The 20066-nt window shown below is 38.2% G+C and overlaps 5 protein-coding genes across 5 annotated transcripts; 2 read left to right on the top strand and 3 right to left on the bottom strand.

The window, feature by feature from the left end:
* Positions 1-453: 453 nt before the first annotated feature.
* On the bottom strand, positions 454-1674 carry LOC102217891 (ovomucoid-like). Its single transcript, XM_023333082.1, has 4 exons — positions 1599-1674; positions 1198-1217; positions 986-1095; positions 454-591 (listed from the first exon to the last, which is right to left on the bottom strand). The coding sequence occupies exons 1-4, from the start codon at positions 1648-1650 to the stop codon at positions 546-548; spliced, it is 228 nt and encodes a 75-aa protein (XP_023188850.1). The 5' UTR covers positions 1651-1674; the 3' UTR covers positions 454-545.
* Positions 1675-3781: 2107 nt separating this feature from the next.
* On the bottom strand, positions 3782-4967 carry LOC102218834 (serine protease inhibitor Kazal-type 1-like). Its single transcript, XM_023334631.1, has 4 exons — positions 4870-4967; positions 4503-4537; positions 4305-4423; positions 3782-3909 (listed from the first exon to the last, which is right to left on the bottom strand). Exons 1-4 carry the CDS (start codon positions 4919-4921, stop codon positions 3864-3866), a joined length of 252 nt encoding a protein of 83 aa, XP_023190399.1. The 5' UTR covers positions 4922-4967; the 3' UTR covers positions 3782-3863.
* Positions 4968-6461: 1494 nt separating this feature from the next.
* Positions 6462-7537, bottom strand: LOC102218581 (serine protease inhibitor Kazal-type 1-like). The gene is made up of 4 exons (XM_005814994.2): positions 7445-7537; positions 7115-7146; positions 6904-7013; positions 6462-6597 (listed from the first exon to the last, which is right to left on the bottom strand). Exons 1-4 carry the CDS (start codon positions 7491-7493, stop codon positions 6552-6554), a joined length of 237 nt encoding a protein of 78 aa, XP_005815051.1. The 5' UTR covers positions 7494-7537; the 3' UTR covers positions 6462-6551.
* A 1374-nt stretch (positions 7538-8911) lies between these two features.
* LOC102217639 (probable pancreatic secretory proteinase inhibitor) lies at positions 8912-10146 on the top strand. The gene is made up of 4 exons (XM_005814991.2): positions 8912-9012; positions 9368-9399; positions 9498-9610; positions 10011-10146. The coding sequence occupies exons 1-4, from the start codon at positions 8964-8966 to the stop codon at positions 10054-10056; spliced, it is 240 nt and encodes a 79-aa protein (XP_005815048.1). The 5' UTR covers positions 8912-8963; the 3' UTR covers positions 10057-10146.
* Positions 10147-11514: 1368 nt separating this feature from the next.
* LOC102218327 (stimulated by retinoic acid gene 6 protein-like) lies at positions 11515-19625 on the top strand. Its single transcript, XM_005814993.2, has 18 exons — positions 11515-11735; positions 12025-12106; positions 13607-13707; positions 13828-13958; positions 14050-14170; positions 14261-14306; positions 14453-14578; positions 14819-14889; positions 15202-15310; positions 15413-15566; positions 15804-15879; positions 16035-16116; positions 16521-16569; positions 16742-16859; positions 16937-17056; positions 18015-18178; positions 18769-18912; positions 18998-19625. Exons 1-18 carry the CDS (start codon positions 11710-11712, stop codon positions 19228-19230), a joined length of 1953 nt encoding a protein of 650 aa, XP_005815050.1. The 5' UTR covers positions 11515-11709; the 3' UTR covers positions 19231-19625.
* Positions 19626-20066: the final 441 nt, after the last annotated feature.

Genomic DNA, 20066 nt, shown 5'->3' with positions numbered 1-20066 from the left:
ATGCAAAACTCCAGGTATGTTTTTGATGAGGGAAAAACATTGTAGCATGATGTAAAGCTCAAAAAGGCTCATTTTAGATAATAATAATAATAATAATAATAATAATAATAATAATAATAATAATAATAATAATACTGCCCCTTCAATATTCATTTTAAAAACTACCAGTTGTACTGGTAGTTTTTTGTAAAAAAAAAAAAAGAAAAGTCTACTTAACAGAAGATCTGCCAGTGAAACTTGTACTTTATCAATATTAAGACATTATTGACTTAAAACAAGCTCCTACATCTTGGAGAGAAGTGGCTTGTAACATTTTTTGTCAAGTATATTAAGACATTTGTACTATAACTACACAACAATACTTGGCAAGATTTTGTGTTTTTGCAGTGTTGTGAATATAATATGCATCACAAATTGATGCATAATATTGAGAGAAATAACCAGAAGGTCACATGTTGATCAAACTTAGACTTTATTACAATGAGACAACAGTGGATTTCATTTTCTGGGCTGCCTCATAGTGTTGATTTTATCAACCATACTGGTCAGCAGTGTCCCTCTTGGGTGACCGAGATTTTCTTGTTGGATTCTCTGAGGAGAGAATTGTGACATGGTAAAGCAGCGATTCAGTCATTCAGCTCAGATGGTATTTATAGCAACAAATAAAACAAAGTAAGTCATTTTTTCTGGACAATTAGAAGTCAAAGTATGTCTAAGGTAAAAACTTATGTCAAAAAAAGACAGGAATTCATACTTCCTACTAGATTCCCTAACGAATAAAAACACTCAGTGGTTGATTTGCACTTTTTTACTGTATTTTTAAAGACAAAAACTGGAGAGATCCCTTTGTGTAAACAGCTTTCAATGTTGTCACATTGGCTGAGTACCAGGTTGGGACTAAAGCATTTTACTTTCCAAAGAATCAGGTTAGGTGACTTACAATGAACATGTGCATCATGTTTGTGGAGCAGCAGAGTGTACTCACTGCATCTCCTTGCAGAGGAGACATTCATTGCCATAAGTCTGACCATTGCTCCCACACACAGGGCGCACATTCAATTTGCATGCAAAGATCTCTGGATCAGGACATTTAGCCTGTTGGACATATAAAAACCCAGCATTACATACAATTCTTCACAAACATAGTAAGTTTTATTCATAGAGGAAATAAATATTTGATTCTAAAATTTATATCACCTTTCTTGGTCCAGCCTCGACTGCAGCAAGTTTAGAAAAAAAGAAAGCAAGTTTATTCCATCCATCCATCCACCCATTTTCTGTTCACCCTTGTCCCTAAAGTTTATTCTTATAATCCAACTAACATTTAACTATGTTGACTTCAAAGTTGACAGAACCAGCTTTAGATGAATACTTTCAGCTGTTAGTATCAGTCCAAATCAAGCTGGAAGGTGTCTATTATGCATTCAAAAAAGAATATAGATCATTTAATATGTGTGTTATTATCATAGGACTTCACCATAATGCAGTGAACAGCAGGAAAAAAAACATTCTTTGCAAAATGAAAAATACATTTTAAAAACTACTTAGAAAAAATACCTTCAAAACAAATTAAACAAGAATTTTTTTATTTTTTTTACCTGCTGCAACACAGATGATCAGGAGCCCCAGCACAACAAGTTTTCCAGTCATGATGTTCGTTGGTGAATAACTGAGTGGACAGATTGGTGGGTGTATATATACACATCTACTGTCAGTCACCGCCTCTGCTTATATGTAGCTGTTTGCTGGGAGTGAGCGACACAGGGACTCTCTGATCCACACCTCCAGGGACGTCAGAACGTAATTTGGTCTGGATGATGACAAAAAAGTTGAGGTAATACATGTAGAAGTAATAGCAGAAGGAAAACAGCAGATGGTAAAGAGAACTCCACCAATAAACTCATGAAGAAGGAGTTTGCCTTGTAATTGGTGTCTTGGTGGTTTGAGCACCCGTTCTGCCCGCCTTCATCGCTGTGTCCTTGGGCACCAACCTTGTCTGCTGTTGGTGGTCAGAGGGACCGATGGTACCAGTCAAACTACCTTAGCTACAAGTCAGTAGATTGCTACCATCAGTGTGTGAATGTAGTGTGAAGTGCTTTGGGGCCCTCTGGACTTGATAAAGCACCAATCAACCACAGTGTTGTGATCTGTGTTTATTCTGAGTTTTCCTGTGTCCCTGAGTCTCCTTGTTGTCCTGTCTCCCCTTGATCACTCCCAGGTGTGTCTCATTTCCTGATTACCTCCTGTGTATTTAGTGTCACCTGTGTCTCTGTGTCTTTGTCGGGTCCTCGTCTCAGTTGGCGTCTTGTCTGCGTTACTCGTTGTCCATTCATATGCCTTGTGCTACCTGTGATGAGCCCTGGATTCAGCTCAGCAGTGCTGCCTCGGTTTTTGGACTGTTCTATGTGATTTTGATCATTAAATCATCGCTTATCTAATTCACCTGGGTCTACAGCGTCTGCCTCACCACCTTACACCACCAATTCATGACACACAGGCCATTTACCAATTTCCATAAATACCTTGGAATACCATAAACAAATGGCAACCACAAAGACACTACAAGGAAGGCAGCAAGAGACAAATACCTGCAACGACATTCTGAGAAGTAAATTCTGAGAAGCCAGCTGAATCACAAGAGCAAGGTCCGGGTAACTGATATGCCATGCTGGTAATAAGTTGCCCAAAGAATGAAATTTACACCTGTGATTTTAAACATAAATGGTACTAAACACTGCACCCCAAATCCAGTATCCAATCAATCAATCAATCAATCAAATTTTATTTGTATAGCACATTTCAGCAGCATGGCATTTCAAAGTGCTTTACATCCACTGGCTATCCACTAACAGCACAGGAGGCGAAAGAACACAAAACCCATTGTGATGTAACGTAATAGTATTTCTAGAGAATGCAAATCTTTTGCAAGGTTGCAGAAAATAACAAAAAATCCCTTATGTCCCCAGGGGGGCTCTGTAATATATATCAAATATGACTTAAGAGAAATTTGATTTCTTTGTCTTGAAATTGGGCTTCTGTCTCTTTAAAAACTCCTGTTCTTACTGAAACTCCACCTTCAGGAAGTCATCACAACATTGCTCCCCTATTAACCCTTTCATAACATTTTCCCAGTATTTCACTAGCAGGTAGCTCTTATAATGAGCTCAGTAGATGCCCACTTCCACCAGGTGTTTTCTGATTGAATCTTCTGAAGGAGCTGAGTGGAGGAGTGGTGGTGGAGGTCTGCTCTATGAGGCTGAAGCTCAGCTTGTAGTTTATGATTATATTTGAACATGAATGTTAGAATGTTTCAGAAATGGCGCTCGGTTGACCCAGGCGTTCTGCACAGCTGAGTGGTTGCCACGGAAGATTAAAGGATTTCTCTAACTTGCATGAAAGAATCAAAGCAAAACTCCAGGTATGTTTTTGATGAGGGAAAAACATTGTAGCATGATGTAAAGCTCAAAAAGGCTCATTTTAGATAATGATAATAATAATAATAATACTGCCCCTTCAATATTGGTTTTTTTTTATGTCTCATAATTTAAAAAAAATCTGCCAGTGGAACTTGTACTTTATCAATATTGAGACATTATTGACTTAAAACAAGCTCCTACATCTTGGAGAGAAGTTCCTTGTAACATTTTTTGTCAAGTGTATTAAGATATTTGTACTATAACTACACAACAATACTTGGCAAGATTTTGTGTTTTTGCAGTGTTGTGAATATAACAACAAATTGTTGCATAATATTGAGAGAAAAACCAGAAGGTCACATGTTGATCAAACTTAGACTTTATTAATGAGACAACAGTGGATTTTTCTGGGCTGCCTCATAGTGTTGATTTTATCAACCATACTGGTCAGCAGGGTCCCAGTTTGGCGACCAAGATTTTCTGCTTGGTTTCTCTGAGGAGAGAATTGTGACATGACATAGCAGCGATTCAGTCATTCAGCTCAGATGGTATTTATAGCAATAAATAAAACGAAGTAAGTAATTTTTTCTGGACAATTAGAAATCAAAATGTGTCTAAGGTGAAAACTAGTGTAAAGGGAAGACAGGAATTCATACTTTCTACTATATTCTCTAAAGAATAAAAACACTCAATGGTTGATTTGCACTTTTTTACTGTATATTTAAAGAGAAAACCTGGAGAGATCCTTATGTATAAACAGATTTCAATGTTGTCACATTGGGTGACTAACAGGTTGGGAGTGAAGCATTTTATTTTCCAAAGAATAAGCATAGGTGACTTAAAATTAATATGTGAATCGTTGAGCGTCTAGAAGCTGAGTGTACTCACCTAATCTCATTGCAGAGGAGACACTCATTGTTATAAGTGATCCCATCACTGCCGCACACAGGGCGCATAACCTTTGTGCATCCTAAGGTCCTTCCAATAGGACAATTCGGCTTTGTGGCCTGTGAAAAACACATTACATAAAACTCTGCTGAATCACTGTTAGTTTTATTCCCACATTTAATCTACTTTTAATTCCACCTTTTTCTTTTTTCTATTCTTCTCGCCTGCATCACCTTCAAGAAAAAAAGAAAGCAAGTTTATTTTTATAATCCAACTTACATTTAACAATGTTGACTTCAAAGCTGATACAACCAGCTTTAGATGAATACTTTTAGCCGTGAGTATCAGCATGAATCAAGCTGTACGGTGTCTGTTATGCATTCAAGAAAGAATGTTGATAATTCTGGATGTATTTTCTTTTTTTTTTACTGCAAGATTTAACCATAATGTATTGATCAGCATAAACAGTTAAAAATATCCTTTATAAAACATAAAATAAAATAAAAAATACTTTGAAAAAATGCCTTCAAAACAAATTAAACAAGAAAATACTTAATTTCTTTACCTGCTGCAATACAGATGATCAGAAGCCACAGCACAATAACTCTTCCGTTCATGGTGGATAAATCCGAATGAGCAAATATGCGGGCGTATATATACTATCAGTCACCGCCTCTGATTATATGTAGCTGTTTGCTAGGAGTGAGCGACACAGTGGCTCACTGACCCACACCGAAAGGATTTTTTTAGCAGGACGTCAGACTGATGTTCGGTCTGGCTGATGACAAAAAGAGGGAAGGTAATGCATGTGCACACTAAAAAGTGTGTTTGGGCTTTTGTTCATCTTATGGATTTTTTTACATTAATCTCACTTTATTTCTTTGGTTAGTGATGACAACTTGGTTTTTGGTGTTGAATTAACTTAAAAGTTGCACATTTTAACTTAAAGGAACTTTTTACTTTGGCTTTAGTTGAAACAATTATGTTCAATGCAGCTTTCCTATCCAAAATGTGACGTCATGACGCAAGCTTCATGACGATCTTGTGTCAATTGGGGTGTTGCGGTGTAGGGCAACAACTCATTTATGAAGGCCTTTGTCCTTGACATGGCTGCAGGTTCGATTCCCGGCATGATGACCTTTTCCACATGTATTGCCCCTCTTTTGTTACCCACTGTCCTGCCTAACTATTCTCAAATAAAGGCCACCACAGCCTATAAAAAACCTTTATTTTTTTTAAAACAAAGATCCTTTCTTAGTTTACTTCTTTATTTGAAGTAAATTACATGACTTGAGTAAGACTGACTTAAATTTCTCAAGTTAAACCAAATTAATAAATTAAATTGGATAAATGTAATTGAATTACTGTTACTAATTGAAGCAATTCAGTTAAGTTGTTTCAACTATTTTCTGTTTTCAGCGTAGAAGTAATAGCAGAAGGGAGAACAGCAGATGCTAGAGAACTCAACCAAGAAACTCATGGAGCGATGACGCCAACAGAAGTAGGAGTTTGCTAGAAAGACTCTGAGTTGAAACTGATATACGATCGAACTGCTTTGAATTTGTGTTGTTTCATCATTAGTGACCAGTAGCCTGATGCTTCTGTTGTTCTCTTGGTTTGTTGTACTTCATGTCAGATGGATTTCAGAATGACAGAGTCTCTCTCTGTGGTGGTGAAACTCCGCATGTCTGTGTTGTAAAGTTATATTATCATGAGCTTCATTATTTGGGTACAAAGGGCCCGGTCATTAGCCCATAAATGTTTTTAATGAGGGAATAACATCATTTTTTGAGCTTTTGATGTAAAGCTCAAAAAAGTAGATTTTACATAATAATGCTGCCCGTTAATATGAATTTTAAAAAGTACTAGTTCCACTGGCAGTTCCTTTCACTTAAAACATGGAAAAAATGTTTCATGTGTTAAAAAAAAAATCTGCCCATGGAATATTAAGAAATTATTGACAAGCTCCTATGTCTTGGAGAGAAGTTGCTTGTAACTTAGTTTTGTTTTATTTCAAATGTACTATGATATTTGCACTATAATACAAAAATACTTGGTAAAAGTTTGTGTTTTTGCAGTGCGGTGAACACTAATGAAACCACAATTTATACACAAATTGTTGTATAATATTGAGAAAAGCAACCAGAAGGTCACAGGTTGATGAAACTTAAATTTATTACAATGCGACAACAGTGGATATCATTTTTCTGGGCTGCCTCATTGTGTTGATTTTATCAACCACACAGGTCAGCAGGGTCCCTGTTTGGTGATCCAGATGTCCCTTTTGGTTTCACTGAGGAGAGAATTGTGACATGACATAGCAGTGATTCAGTCATTCAGCTCAGATGGTATTTATAACAACAAATAAAGCAAATTAAGTCATTTTTTTCTGGACAATTAGGAGTTAAAATGTGTCTAAGGTGAAAACTTGTGTCAAGGAAGGACATGAACTTCTTTAAAAAAAAAAAACTCCATGTTTGATTTGCATCTACATATACTACCAGGTTGGGACTAAAGCATTTTATTTTCCAGAGAATCATGTTAGGTGACTTAAAATTAACGTGTGAATCGTGAGTGTGGAGCAGCTGTGTGTACTCACAATATCTCCTTGCAGAGGAGACACTCGTTGCTATAAGTGACTCCATTGCTGCCGCACACAGGGTCCAAAATCTTTGTGCATTTCCCGATCTTTCCATCAGGACAAGAAGGCTGTCGGACATATGAACAACCAACATTATGTAAAATTCTGCTCAAACATAGTAAGTTTTATCCTTACAAGAATGAATGTTTAATTCTAAAGTTCAAATCACCTTTCTTGCGGATCCAGACTTGTTTGTAGCATCTTTAGGAGAAAAAAAAAAGCGTCTTTTTTCATAATCCAACTTACATTTAACCGTGTTGACTTCCGAGTATACTTTCAGCCCTGATTATCACTATGAATCAAGCTGTAAGGTGTCTATTTTGCATTCAAAAGAGAATTTAGATCAATTAATATGTGTATTATTATTACAGGACTTCACCTTAATGCAGTGATTAGCATAAACAGTTAAGAATCTCCTTTGTAAAAATAAATAAATAAAAACTACTTTGAAAAAAATGCCTTCAAAACAAATTAATTAGAAAATACTTAATGTTTTTACCTGCTGCAACACAGATGATCAGAAGCCCCAGCACAAGTCTTCCAGTCATGGTGTTCGTTGATGAATAACTCAGAATAAGCAGATACGCCGGCGTGTATATACAGTCACCGCCTCTGATTATATTTACCTGTTTGTTAGGCGACACAGTGACTCACACCTCCAGGATGTTACTGCAGGGACATCAGAACGTAATTCATAACTATACGTTTGGAGAAGCACAGACAAATGGCAACCACAAAGAGCCCACCAGGAAAGCAGTAACAGGCAAATACCTGCAACGAGTCAGGCAAATTTTGCCAAGTGCTGAATTGCAAGAGCAAGGCCCGGGTAACTAATACGCTGTGCCGGTATTAAGTTGCCCAAAGAATAAAATTTAGACCTGTGATGTTGAAAAATAAATGGTACTCATCACTACACACCAAATTCAGTATCCACTGATTATCCACTAACAGCACAGGAGGCAGATGTCTGGTGACCATCACAATCACCATCCAAGATGAAATATCCAAGCTCCAAGAATACATGAAGCACTCAGTGAATGCCTCACACAGTGAAAACTGGAAGAGAAGGAGCTGAAGGAACCATCATAGGAAGAAAGCCCCCCATATGGGACGTACCATCAACACATAGGAGAAATAGTTGATATGACCAAGTCCTACAAATGGCTGGCGAGGGCCAGACTGAAGAACAGCACAGGCCTTGAGCACCAGAGTAATAGAGGCCCCAGATCTACCATACCAGTTAAGGACATTTGTGCAGATTATGAGCTGGAAACCATTGGGTCAAAGTGAGCATCATCCCCTCAGGTATTGTAGAAAGACTGAGCTAAAATCCCGTGGGACAGTGGCGGTACTAGGAGTCAGTGGGTTGTCAGTTTGGTCACCGCTTTGTCCGCCACCGTCAATGTGTCCTTGTTCAAGACACCCCATCTACCTCGCCATGGCAACACTGCCTCATACTATGTGGCCATCCCTTTTGATGGCAACGCATGGCACATTAAACTGGAGATATACCAGTGAGTTAGAGAAGAGCATGTGGTACTTGAAGGGTCTTTGGGGAAGTGGTTACATCCAGATACCTGGAGAAATCCCAGTTCAGAAGTCCGAGGAACAGCTAAGATGCTGCGGAGAACCCTCAAAGTCTTCCATAAGGACCCTTTAGTAGAGGACCAGAGCTAGAGATACATATGGAAAGTATTCCCTGCACTTCACTTTTCCCACATTTTGTCATGTTACAACCCAGTTTTAATTTAAGTATCAAATAAGTCTCTTATTTTTTATTTACGTTGAACTTTTTCCTTGGTTTTGTCACATGTTTTGCAGTATCTTTATGTCAGTGCAAGATGTGGTGGCTATTTTACGAGGGAGCCCGAACAGCTGTCAATGTCCCACACACACACACACACACGCCCACACACACACACATACACACACGCACACACACGCCCATGTAAACACAGTTAAGGAACTTGTAAAGAGAGAAGTATTTGTCCAGTCTGAGTTATTCATCCACCAACATCATGGCTGGGAGACTTGTACTGGGGCTTTTGCTCATCTGTGTCGCAGCAGGTAAAAAAGAAATATTAAGCATTTTCTTGGTTAATATGCTTTGAAAGTATTCTGAGTCGTTTCGTAGCAAAGAACAGTTGTAACAAGTTTGATCTCTGTTCACAATGAGTCCTGCTGCGATAAAGGTTGCTTTATGCAGTTCACTATGTTCAGGTCAAACGCTACAGTACAAACAAAAAAAGATACAAAATTATCTAGATTTCCCTTTAGAATGCGTAATAGGCACTTTACTGACACTCAGGGCTGAAAGCAGTTAGTCATCTAAAGCCTTCAAGTTATATGAACTCTGACATCAACACTTAAATTTATGTTGGATTATACAAAAAGCCACTTGCTTTCTTTTTTTTATCTAAAGATGCTGCAGACAAGTCTGGACTTATGAGAAAGGTGATATGATTTTCAGAATTAAACATTTATTTTATTTAAGTAGAAAACTCCCTATAATTGAGCCGAATTTAATGTTGTGGTGTTTTTATGTCTGTCAGCCTTCTTGTCCTGCTCTGGAGAAAATCATGGCATGCCCCATGAACTTTGCCCCTGTGTGCGGCAGCGATGGACACACTTATGCCAATGAGTGTCTCCTCTGCGTCCAGAGACAGTGAGTACACACATCTGCTTCACACTCGTGGGATTCACAGATTCATTTTGGGTCCCCATAGCAGGTTTTTTTTGGAATATAAAATGCTTTAGTCGCCACCTGGTGGTCAACAAATGTGAAGTTGAAAGCTTTCTATGCAGAAGCATCTCTCCAGTTTTCTTAGCAGGACAGTTTTAGCTATTTTATGTCTACTTTTAAATACAGCAAATTTAAGTGCGACTCAACCATTGAACAGCAATGGGAAGGTTTTTCTATGGTGGTTTTGAAAAATAAGGGTGTGGGATCCTTCCGTGACACAGGTTTTCACCTTACACACATTTTTAGTTTAGGAAAAATAACTCCAAATCTCAGATGAAAGAGTGAATCACTGCTGTGTCATGTGTTACAAATCTTTCCTCAGAGAAAGCAAGATGGACATCTTGATCGTGAAGGAACAAGGCTGCTGACCTGTACGGCTGACGAAGTCAACGCCATAACGCAAGCAGGAAAATGGCACCAGCTGCTGTCGTTTTGCAATAAAGTATCAGAATTTGTGAGCTTCTTGTTGTTTTTCCTCAAAACTGTGCAACATTGTGGCTGTGTATAAGGTTCACAAGGAAGGCTAAAGAGATACTAGAGATAAATTTAACAGAAACCGGATGGAAAAATACATCTTCATTACAAGTTTATAGTTGTTTAAACATTTTGTCATCGTTCGTTGGATTTTATGAAATACCAACACAAAGTAGCACATTATCTTGAAGCGGATGGAAAATGATATAACAATTTCAAAATGTTACTGCAAATAAAAATCTAAGGTATGTGGCATGTATTTGAGCATTCAGACCAGATTTGTTATTTGATTGACTGAACCAGCCTCCCACCGGTTTTACTCTAGGACTGACCCGAATTTAACTCCGTCGTCGCCTCAATTCTGACCAGCTCCTCTTTATCTCCTGAAGAAAAGCATCCCACGGCATGATGCTGCCGCCACCATGTTTTAAGAAGAGTTGCTGTTTTCAGGGCACCATGAAGTGACAAATAACTTTTTTTCACACAGCCCTTATGTTGCATTTTAGTTTCATTTGTTCAGATGATCTATTTCCTCATGTTTGTTGTTAAAAACTGGAAACAGGAATTACCATGAGATGCAATCCCTGCACACTAATTGAACAGGAACTGCCCTTGTTTTGAGGACGCTATCATGTCTGTCAATTTAGGTGGATGTCTTTCCATTAGTAGTAGTGCTATGCTCTTTCAATTTTCAGAAGACGCACTGAACAGATCACACACAGATGTTCAAAGCTTTGGTTGTTATATGATTTAACTCCTACTACTTCATAACTTTAACCCAGTTTGTGCCCCTTAATCTCTGTCATGTGTGTTCACTCATGTGTTTGGACAAACCTCTAGGATTTTCTAACCTCACATTTCTGACTCTGGAGGGAGTTGGTTGCACTTGATTTTATTTAGAGGCGTTTAAATGAAGGAATAGATTTTTACTTGTAAGAAACATTTTGAAATCATTCGTTCTTGTCCTTTCACCTCGTAACTGCGCACTGCTTTGTGTTAGTCCGTCACTTAAAATACTAAGGACACACTGTGGAATTTGTAATGGTAAATGGGATGTGAAAGTAGGATATGGCTACATTAGACCCGGTTCCATAAATTAGCCTAAGTCATGAAACCAGCTTCCTCTTCAGAACTTCATTACAAAAATATTTAGTGTAATGAAGTCTGGCGTATTGATCTGTTAAGGCAAAGCAGCTGGTGAATGATTTGCTGGTTATCTCAGTGGCTGAGCTCACTGTTTACATTCCTCATACTGAGTAACACCGCGGTCAATATCTGCTGTGTGTGTCAGAGGAGACGCATATGTGGACAGAATGGGAAAGTGTCACCAAATACTTTGGCATGTAAAAAGCACAAACGGGACATCAAAAGAAAAATGGGAAAAATAAAAAAAATCTAACTGCTGAATCCTAAGGTCAAAGGTCAGATCTGTCACGTGGTTGACACCAGGAAGCTGAGATGCAGTTTCTATCCGCGGTCACTTCCCTTCTCTGTACAGTCGAGCAGAAACAAGGATCTCTCGACTTCAATGAGCTGCACTATCAAGGATGATAAGAATCACAGAGGAGCAACAGTAAGTACAGAGATCCAGTTCAGAGACTAGAAAGAGTTTGATGATAATGTTTTTCACTTTGCCACGATCAGCTCCCATTTGATTTAGCTTATGATCCACAAAAGCAGAGCTTTATTGGCTGATTCTGAGCTTTAAACAATAATTTTCTACTTTGCTCAAGAAATGAGGTCGCCCGATGCGTCTTCAACCTTCGATCTACGACGTTCAGCACCACTTATTTTAGTACGCCTGGGTTCTGTTTATTTTTGCAATGTCCGTTATAATTCATTACATGTTTATATTTTTACAGACTTCCCAGTGACTCTACAATTGTGGACTGTCAAAATAAAATCTCACTGAGCCTTTTCTTGCACCTTTCTCTCATTCCAGCAGTAAGTTATTGGTTTATTTTCCCTACAGTACATAAAACAAGAAACAGCAAAACAACAAGCCCTTTTTTTAATCACTAGAAAGTTGCGCAAAGGTAATTTTTTTTTAAGCCAATTTGTCACAAACAGCTTTGACTTTTTGTCAGCACAAAAACGGTCCATATTTTTCTTCTTTTTGCGGTAAAAATCAAATTAACTAAAGGTTTTCATAGATTTCTAACCTACATTTTTCATTGCATGTCCAACCAAGAGACCCAGTTATTTATGACGCGTGGGAGGAGCCTGTTATCAAAGCAATAAACAGTTTAAGAAAATATTAATCCAGCTCAACCTGTCACAAATGATTCTTAGCCTGAGCACTTGAAACCATGGCAGCATCAAAAATCATAAAGTAAATAAAATTTGAATATAATGAGGTCTCTGCTGCACGGCGGCGTTGTTGGTACTCGAGCTTGAAAAACGTCACTGTTAGGTCAGCTGGTCCTGCAAGGACAGACAGTGGATGGTTCACTAATCAAAACCTAACTGAATTTTAGTGCTTTTTCTTATCTATGCATGTCCCAATTGGGGGGTTTTGTCTGTGATGTCAATCACACCACTTAAAGACAAGGTGTTTGATGGTAAAAAGTTCAAACTGTGGCATTAAAATTTCTAATATCAATCGCATAGGCTTGAAAACACTTAATAACCGTTGCAATGATTCTACATTTCTTTGGTATCCCACGGATTACTTATAATTCTGAATGTTGAAGGTTTTTCTTTTCCTGCCTGCAACAGATATTTTGTCCCATCTGAGTTTCTACAGGACAGCCTTAACATGCAGCTTAAACACGAGGGAAACAAGAAAACCGCTAGAATGTTCTGAAAACACATCACTTAAAAAGTGAAAAACGTAACCATTTGTTAAAGATAAATCACGTTCAATTTCAAAAAATGTGCTTCAAAAATCCAACGCTTTGCTTTGAATGGTAGAACGTGTTTGTCGCTCTCTGTGCAGGTCTAAATTACACCGATTGCTTTCAGTAGCCAATACAGTCTCTCACTGCGTTCTGTTTTTACACTTACGTTGTTATGGGAAACATAAATTTATTAGATCAATGTGTGTATGCTAAGGTACAGTTTTACAAGCCGTTTGCACAAAATTAGTTGATCATCGTTGAAAACTGGTCGGTCAAAACCTGTGTGCTCAGCTGAACTAGCAGACACACCTCACAGACGATAGTCAGATGTTCCAATATTGATAATCTAAAGATGCTTTTATCAGAATCTGACCTGGAATTAAGGAGCGGATACAGGATGTTCTTTTTTAAAACATCTATTTCACGTTTTTAGCTTTATCCCCATACATAACATTCACTTTCAAAGCAACAACAAATGAGAATATGTGCATTCTGTGGAAATGTAAAGCAAACACTTTTTTTTACAAGCTACTTTTGAAATTTGTTTTTATAATAAAAGTCATATTAATTAGTTGCATTAATTAAGTGTTATCTTGTCATCCAGGTCCTGATTACAGGAGTGTTGTCATGTCTTCAGAGACGAGCACAGAGACGGGCCATTGACCACAGACTGCCATTTCTAAAGGGGCGTTTTGGTATTGTGGTGTAAGTCAAAGAAAATGAGGCTCCTATAATTTTTTGTTCTGTCACACAATTCTGTTAGCTGTCAGTGTGCTACTTTGTTAGTAACACACTTCTTTTATATTCATAACGTCTTTTTCACAGACCTTTGGATACAATAGGCAGCCTCAGTAACCGCTGGTCCTATGGCTTTGCGTTTGGCGCAGTGTCCAGCAGCGTTCTGTTGCTTTTTTCTGAGCGTTACATCCCCTTTACAGTCCCACCGTGGGCCAGAGGTACGTCCTGTTGCCGTTCTAAGTCATCACCATGTTCTGCATGCAACATTCGATTAAAATCCATGACCCATTGCTCTCTGCTTACCCTCAGCGATAGTGTACCTTGTCGGAGCTTTAGAAGTGGGTCTGGTGTATTTCCCATTTTTCGCCTGTCTGTCCACACCATTCAGAACGGTCGGCGCAGTGCTGGGGATACTCTACTCCATACCCTGGTAAACATTCAGTACTGTGTAGTTTTAAGTGTAGTAGTAAAATAGATTATGGCAGTAATTTGTATTTAATGTCCCGGCTGCTGTTTCTAGGATTGTGATCACCGTCTGGGATACAGCCATCTGTCCTCGTGGAGAGGTTGGTAGCTAATGAAACTTAAGACGCTGCGATGGAACAAACATCCAGCTTCCACTGGGCTTTACACAAACATACACTACATGCTCTATGCTTGTTCAAATATATCTGAAAAATAGTTCAGCTGTTTATTCTGTGTGATTTCGAAGGTTTTGGGTAAATACCAGAAGATAATTTCCCAGTGGCCCTGCATCCTCTCGCTTGTCTTCCTCTTGGGACGATTTATTTACATGCTGGTTAAAGATGTGCGCATACGTCTGCAACTGGAAACAGCGGTGAGCATGACGAGCTTGTGAGCTGAAATCACCGTGTGTTTGCTGTGGAGATAAGAAAACCCAATATAAGACTTCACATGAGTCAGGATATGATGTGAATTCAGGGCATTGCTTTTATTTTTGCATAATTTCGTTTTAAAAGTTCTTTTTTTAATTATTTCTTGTTACAAGACAGCTCTCTTTTTTTTTTTAAACATTAACAAACAGTTTTGTGCGTAACTGTGCCAAATCTGTTGCTAGGATCCCGAAGAGCTGATTGATCAACATCAGGTAAACCACGTTAAGCGGCTACTGAGAACACTACAACAAAGGTAAATTGCACATATGGATACCATCTTTACCTTCAACGTTCATCCTCATACGCACAGAAGCACATTAGGAGTAACAGATGTGGCAGAACTTTAATGTTATACAAAATTTGTCTAAGCTGTCTACATTAAGAGCAACTTGAAACAAGTTTCAATGTTTGAGGCAAGTTAAGAAACAGCACAGCAGGTCTAGTTATCTCTTAGTCGTCTCCCAGATATGAACTCATAGAAGAAATCACTCAGACTGCAAACAAATCAATCAGAAAACAAAATTGTGAACGTTTCACATTTTCTAACCTACTTTCTGTTTTTCAGTAAACCCCTCAGCTGGTTCCAAACACGAGTGTATGACTGGGATCCGTACTTCAAGTTTCCAAACAGGATCATTGGCACAGCCATCATATCCCTCATAGGCCTATATACGGTGCAGAAAAATAAAATTTGTACAAGATGCTCATTTGATCTTGCGATTACCCTCACCAACAAGTTATTTACGCCTTTTTGTGTCTTCTTGGCCATTTTCTAGATGACACTAGCAGACTACAGTCTCAGTGACGTTGCCTTTGACCGGGTAGAGGAATGGAAGAATACACTACAAGACATTACTGGCTCTTGCAACCAGACACAAGCGTTGGCATACATGATACCGCAGATAGAAGAGTTCATCGACGTGGCCAGGAGTGAGTTCCTCTATCATCATGTCAGAAGAGTGAATTTAATTAAGGACTCTTAAAATGTGTTGTTTTACCACCAAAATCGTTCTGTTGGTGCTTAACTCTACCAGTGTAAATACTGGAAATAAATCGGGAACAACAGTTTGATAAAATTACATTTATGCCAACTAATAGAGCACAGATACTAATTTATATTTGAAGCCTAAATTAGTTGTAAGTGATGATCATTTTGGTTTGTTTTAGAGTCTTGGCTTGCCACCACCATCTTTGCCAGTCTCAACTCTGTTGCGTACACCTTCCATATCTTAGTATGCTACAGGTAAGATGGAAAAATTTCAATAAAACATTTCAAATTAGAAATAATTAACAAAGCTGTCAAGTTAAGTAAATTAATTTGACCAATTTTAGCCTGGGGAGGTAAATTCATCTATTTGCTGGACCTCTGGTTATTCTCAGCATAATCTTCTGCCTTAGGAAACACTTAAAGAGACTTTGGAGGGGTCAGAAAGGTTTTCTTCCAGAGAAGTTCCACAATCCTAAGTCTGCAGTCAGCGTTGTGAGTAAAACACACATAAACATGAACAGCAAATATTCAATGCCAGTTTGGTTTGGTTGAGGAACAATTTTTCATATTGCGCAATGCAAACAGACTAGAAAGTAAATGATTTGTTGATTTGAGCTGCTCAACTTTGTTTAGGTATCTTTTGAGTCTTTTTTAAAATGGTTGCCAGTGTTAGATGTGAACTTATTCCAGTCTGGTGCAAATTGACTTTGGTTTCAGTTCTCATGTGTTAGGACAGTAAGACTGCTTGAAGACTACACATAAGGTCACTTAGCCCAAACGACTTCGGATAAACTGAATTTTTAAGTGTGAACAAGCCATTTTGAGCGAGAGCTCGATTTAAATGTTTGAGTTAGAGAGCTCATTCTTCTCAAAACGCCAAATGTTTCAATTCACAGGCGTCCATTGCGAGATACTCTGGATGGCAAATAGCTTTCACTTTATGGGGTAAGCCTTTATTTTTATAAAAATGGAGACAACTCATGGGTTTTAGATCAAAATCAAAAATATTTCTGTGATTCCTCAGAGCCAATGTCTGTGTTGTGTAACAAGCAAATGATGAGAAAGTTTGACAATAAAACTATTCTTAAAAGTTTATATCCCTCGTATTTCCCTTTAGGCTACCTGATTGTCCATTTTGTCCACTTCCTGTTTGCCCTTCTGTTTGCCTACTTGCTGGTTCTTCCCATACAGCATGGGAAAGTCCTGACCATGCTGTCAAACCTGGGACTCATTCTGTAAGGCCACTTCCCCTGTGGTTAGTTGTGCATACTGATGGATCCTCTCACTGACTCTTTTCTCACGTGTCTCTCAGCCTGACCATTGGAATGGTGGTCGGCTTGGTGATTCTCCAGGTAGTTCTGGTTCAGATCTTCTTTCTTCAGGACAAAATGTCCCCCAGTGATAAGCAGAAACCTCTGGCTCTCAACAACAGGTAAGTATATTTTGAGAATGTAAAAGGGGGAAAATGGTAGCTAAACCAGGATACTTTATTCAACAGTGAATAATAACTCAGAGGACTGGGAGTGGTTGTTAACAAAGGGCAAACACTGATTAGATAAACTCCAATGAAGTGAACATGTCAGAAGCCATAAAACAAAGTCTTCCCCATTATTGGTTCCCTAGAAAAACTGGATAACTAAAAAGAAAATGCCAGAGTGCCATTACTTTATCAATTACATTATGTAATCGTATTGTACAGTCAAACATTTCTTGTTCCTCCTAACCAGATTTATAAAACTTTGTATCTAAATGTGATGGCTAGTTATTTCCTATAGCAATAGTAATCTCATAGAAACTTACTTTAGGGTGGTGCATTATGTAAAAGCAACTTTTTTTGAGCTTTTTCATCTAAAACCTACCTGGAGTATAAACGTATAATCTCACAAAGTGCTGCCTATTTCAACAAAGCTCCATCTTGGAGCTGCAATCTCCAGCTGAGTTTCCACTTCACAGAGCACCTTTGTCCTGCGATTTGCCCACTCAGCTCCTCCAGACTAGCGGCAGCAGCAATTAGCAAACACCTGGTGGAACTGCAGATCTGTTGAGCTAATGTTACAAAATACTTCTCAGTCCAGCACTCTTAAGAACTGATATGAAGAGCATAACGATAACGCATTGTTGTGATGGTGTCCTGAAGGCAGAGTCGGAAATAGTAGGAAATTCTTAGAGAATTTGCAAAATCAAATTTCTTTTAAGTCTTGTTTAATATATACAGGACTTTTATGAAAACTGAAGGTAACATAGTTACTTGCTTGTGCTATAAAATGGCACCAAGTGTTTGGAAAATACATAGTACCACCCCTTTAATACAGACAACCAAAAATGTGGGAGAACAAATGAAAGAGGCAAAACAATCAAAAATCTGATATTTTTCTCACTGTGCTTTCCAGGAAGGCGTTCCACTGCTTCAACTACTTCTTCTTTTTCTACAACGTGGTGATGGGGATCAGCACCTGCATACTCCGCCTGCTGTTTAGCATAGTGGTTGGAACATGGTTGGTGTCCCGCATTGACCGAACCATAATGCAGAGAGGATATGAAAACCTGGATGCCGGTGAGCTTAACTTTTACTAGAAACAAGAGGAAAAAGACATGTATGGAAACGCTGACTTCAGGTTTTTAAGTGTATTTAGCTGTCAAATCTAAGTCTAGACGCATTTCATGTTTCAGTTCCTAGACACAATGAAAGATGCACTTATTTTGTTTGGCTGTTGACGAAAATAACTATTTCTGATCAAATTCACCTTTTGTATTTGAAATCGATAACTATTTTTGCATGTTTGAATTTGCTCAGAATCAAACACTCCAATGAAATTTCACAGGAAATGAATGCTGGTTGACCCACTTACGGAAACTTGGGGTAGTAATGCAAAAATGTTAATTTTGTAAAAATTTATTGGATGTAAGATCAATTTTGAACTGGCGTGATATCAGTAAAACATGTTTTGAGATAGTGGCTGTAACATGAACTAACAACTTTAAAAAATAAATTAAAAAAATAGCAAGAAAGCAACCTCACTGGGTTGCTTTCTGCTTATACATGGTTAACCCAAAAAGTACTCTAAATTATATGAAGAACATATATTTCTCTGTATTTAATCCTCACGCTTGCTCATTTTCTGTGGATGTAACTTTTTGCTTCAGGCTACAGTACATGGATAGGGATGATCTTTGCCGATCATTATCACAACAACCCAGTCATGGTGTGTTTCTGCCAGCTTCTGGTCTCAAGCACAATAGAGAAACACAATGCGACTGCATACTCCTCATTTGAGAATGCTCAATCAGGTTGGAAAGTACCATTTTGCATCATGGCAGTCCATCATATTTTTACCTAAACTTCATCCTCATTTTTTGCGTATTTGTTTTTCAGCATCCCCACTCAACAGCCGAGCCAGGAGGCGTTGGGCGTTGCTTTACACCCTGCTGAAGAACCCTCCTCTGATCCTGCGCAGGAAACACAATCTCTCCACGGCAACGTCATCATCACCCACCCAGACGGAGACAGAAGTTCGGGCTTGGGTCATGGCATCACAAATACAGAACCAGCAATCGGCACCACAGGGAATACCAGAAATAATAGTCACAGCAGAAGAAGACTGTTAAAAAAAAACAAACTGTATGGCTCAGCAGAATTTTAAGCTGTTGAACAAATTGGATCAAATTACTTAAAACTGTGGTAGATTCTGTTTAATAACGGGAAGTAAGTGTTTTCAAAGGCATTTGAATTGTTAATTTATTGCAACTTGTTTTGAGGCAGCGATAACAAAAGTTAGCACGGCTGCAGAAGTGAGCCGACTCTTTTTAATTATTAACTGTGGGAGATTTCAGAGATGTTATGCTGTTGTCAGGAATGCGTATGTCTGTTCATGGTTGTTGAAACTATGTCACTTAATTGTCAATGCAAAAATACTTGTGAAGTACAAAAACAGTTTTCAATGGTTTTAAACAGTTTTAACGTTTTTTTTCTTGTTTGCTACATTAAAAACTTGTCAAATGTGTGGAATTGTGGATTCGTCAGAAACAATGCTGGTTGTAGTTCTGCTTCCTTTGTTTGTGTCACCCTAGTTCAGTACTTATAGAAATGGTCCCACAGTTCTTCCTTCGTGGATGTCTTGTAACATCCACGAAGGAATATTCTTGCAAACCACAGAAGCAAAACAAAAGAATGAAATAGTTATTAACCTCCCAAGAAACCTTGTAATTAACCCACAAAAAATATAAAGTAAAAATTTTAACAGATTTCAAAGTTTAAAAAATAAAGAATAAATAGTTTTATAGGCAAATGCTGTTCACATTGGTATCCCATTCTTTCTTTTCTTTTCTCACCTTATTAACTTGAAAACGTTAGTAAGGGAAGAAACTTGACAAACTAGCACATTTATTGCTTTTTTTGTCTGCTCTCTCTGCTCCTTAACCACCTTTTCTTAAAAAGACCCTGC

The sequence above is a fragment of the Xiphophorus maculatus genome, chromosome 5 (assembly GCF_002775205.1).
Source record: "Xiphophorus maculatus strain JP 163 A chromosome 5, X_maculatus-5.0-male, whole genome shotgun sequence".
Classification (NCBI taxonomy): Eukaryota; Metazoa; Chordata; class Actinopteri; order Cyprinodontiformes; family Poeciliidae; genus Xiphophorus; species Xiphophorus maculatus.
Note: the sequence above shows the minus strand (reverse complement) of the source record. Positions and strands in the feature narration are given on the sequence as shown.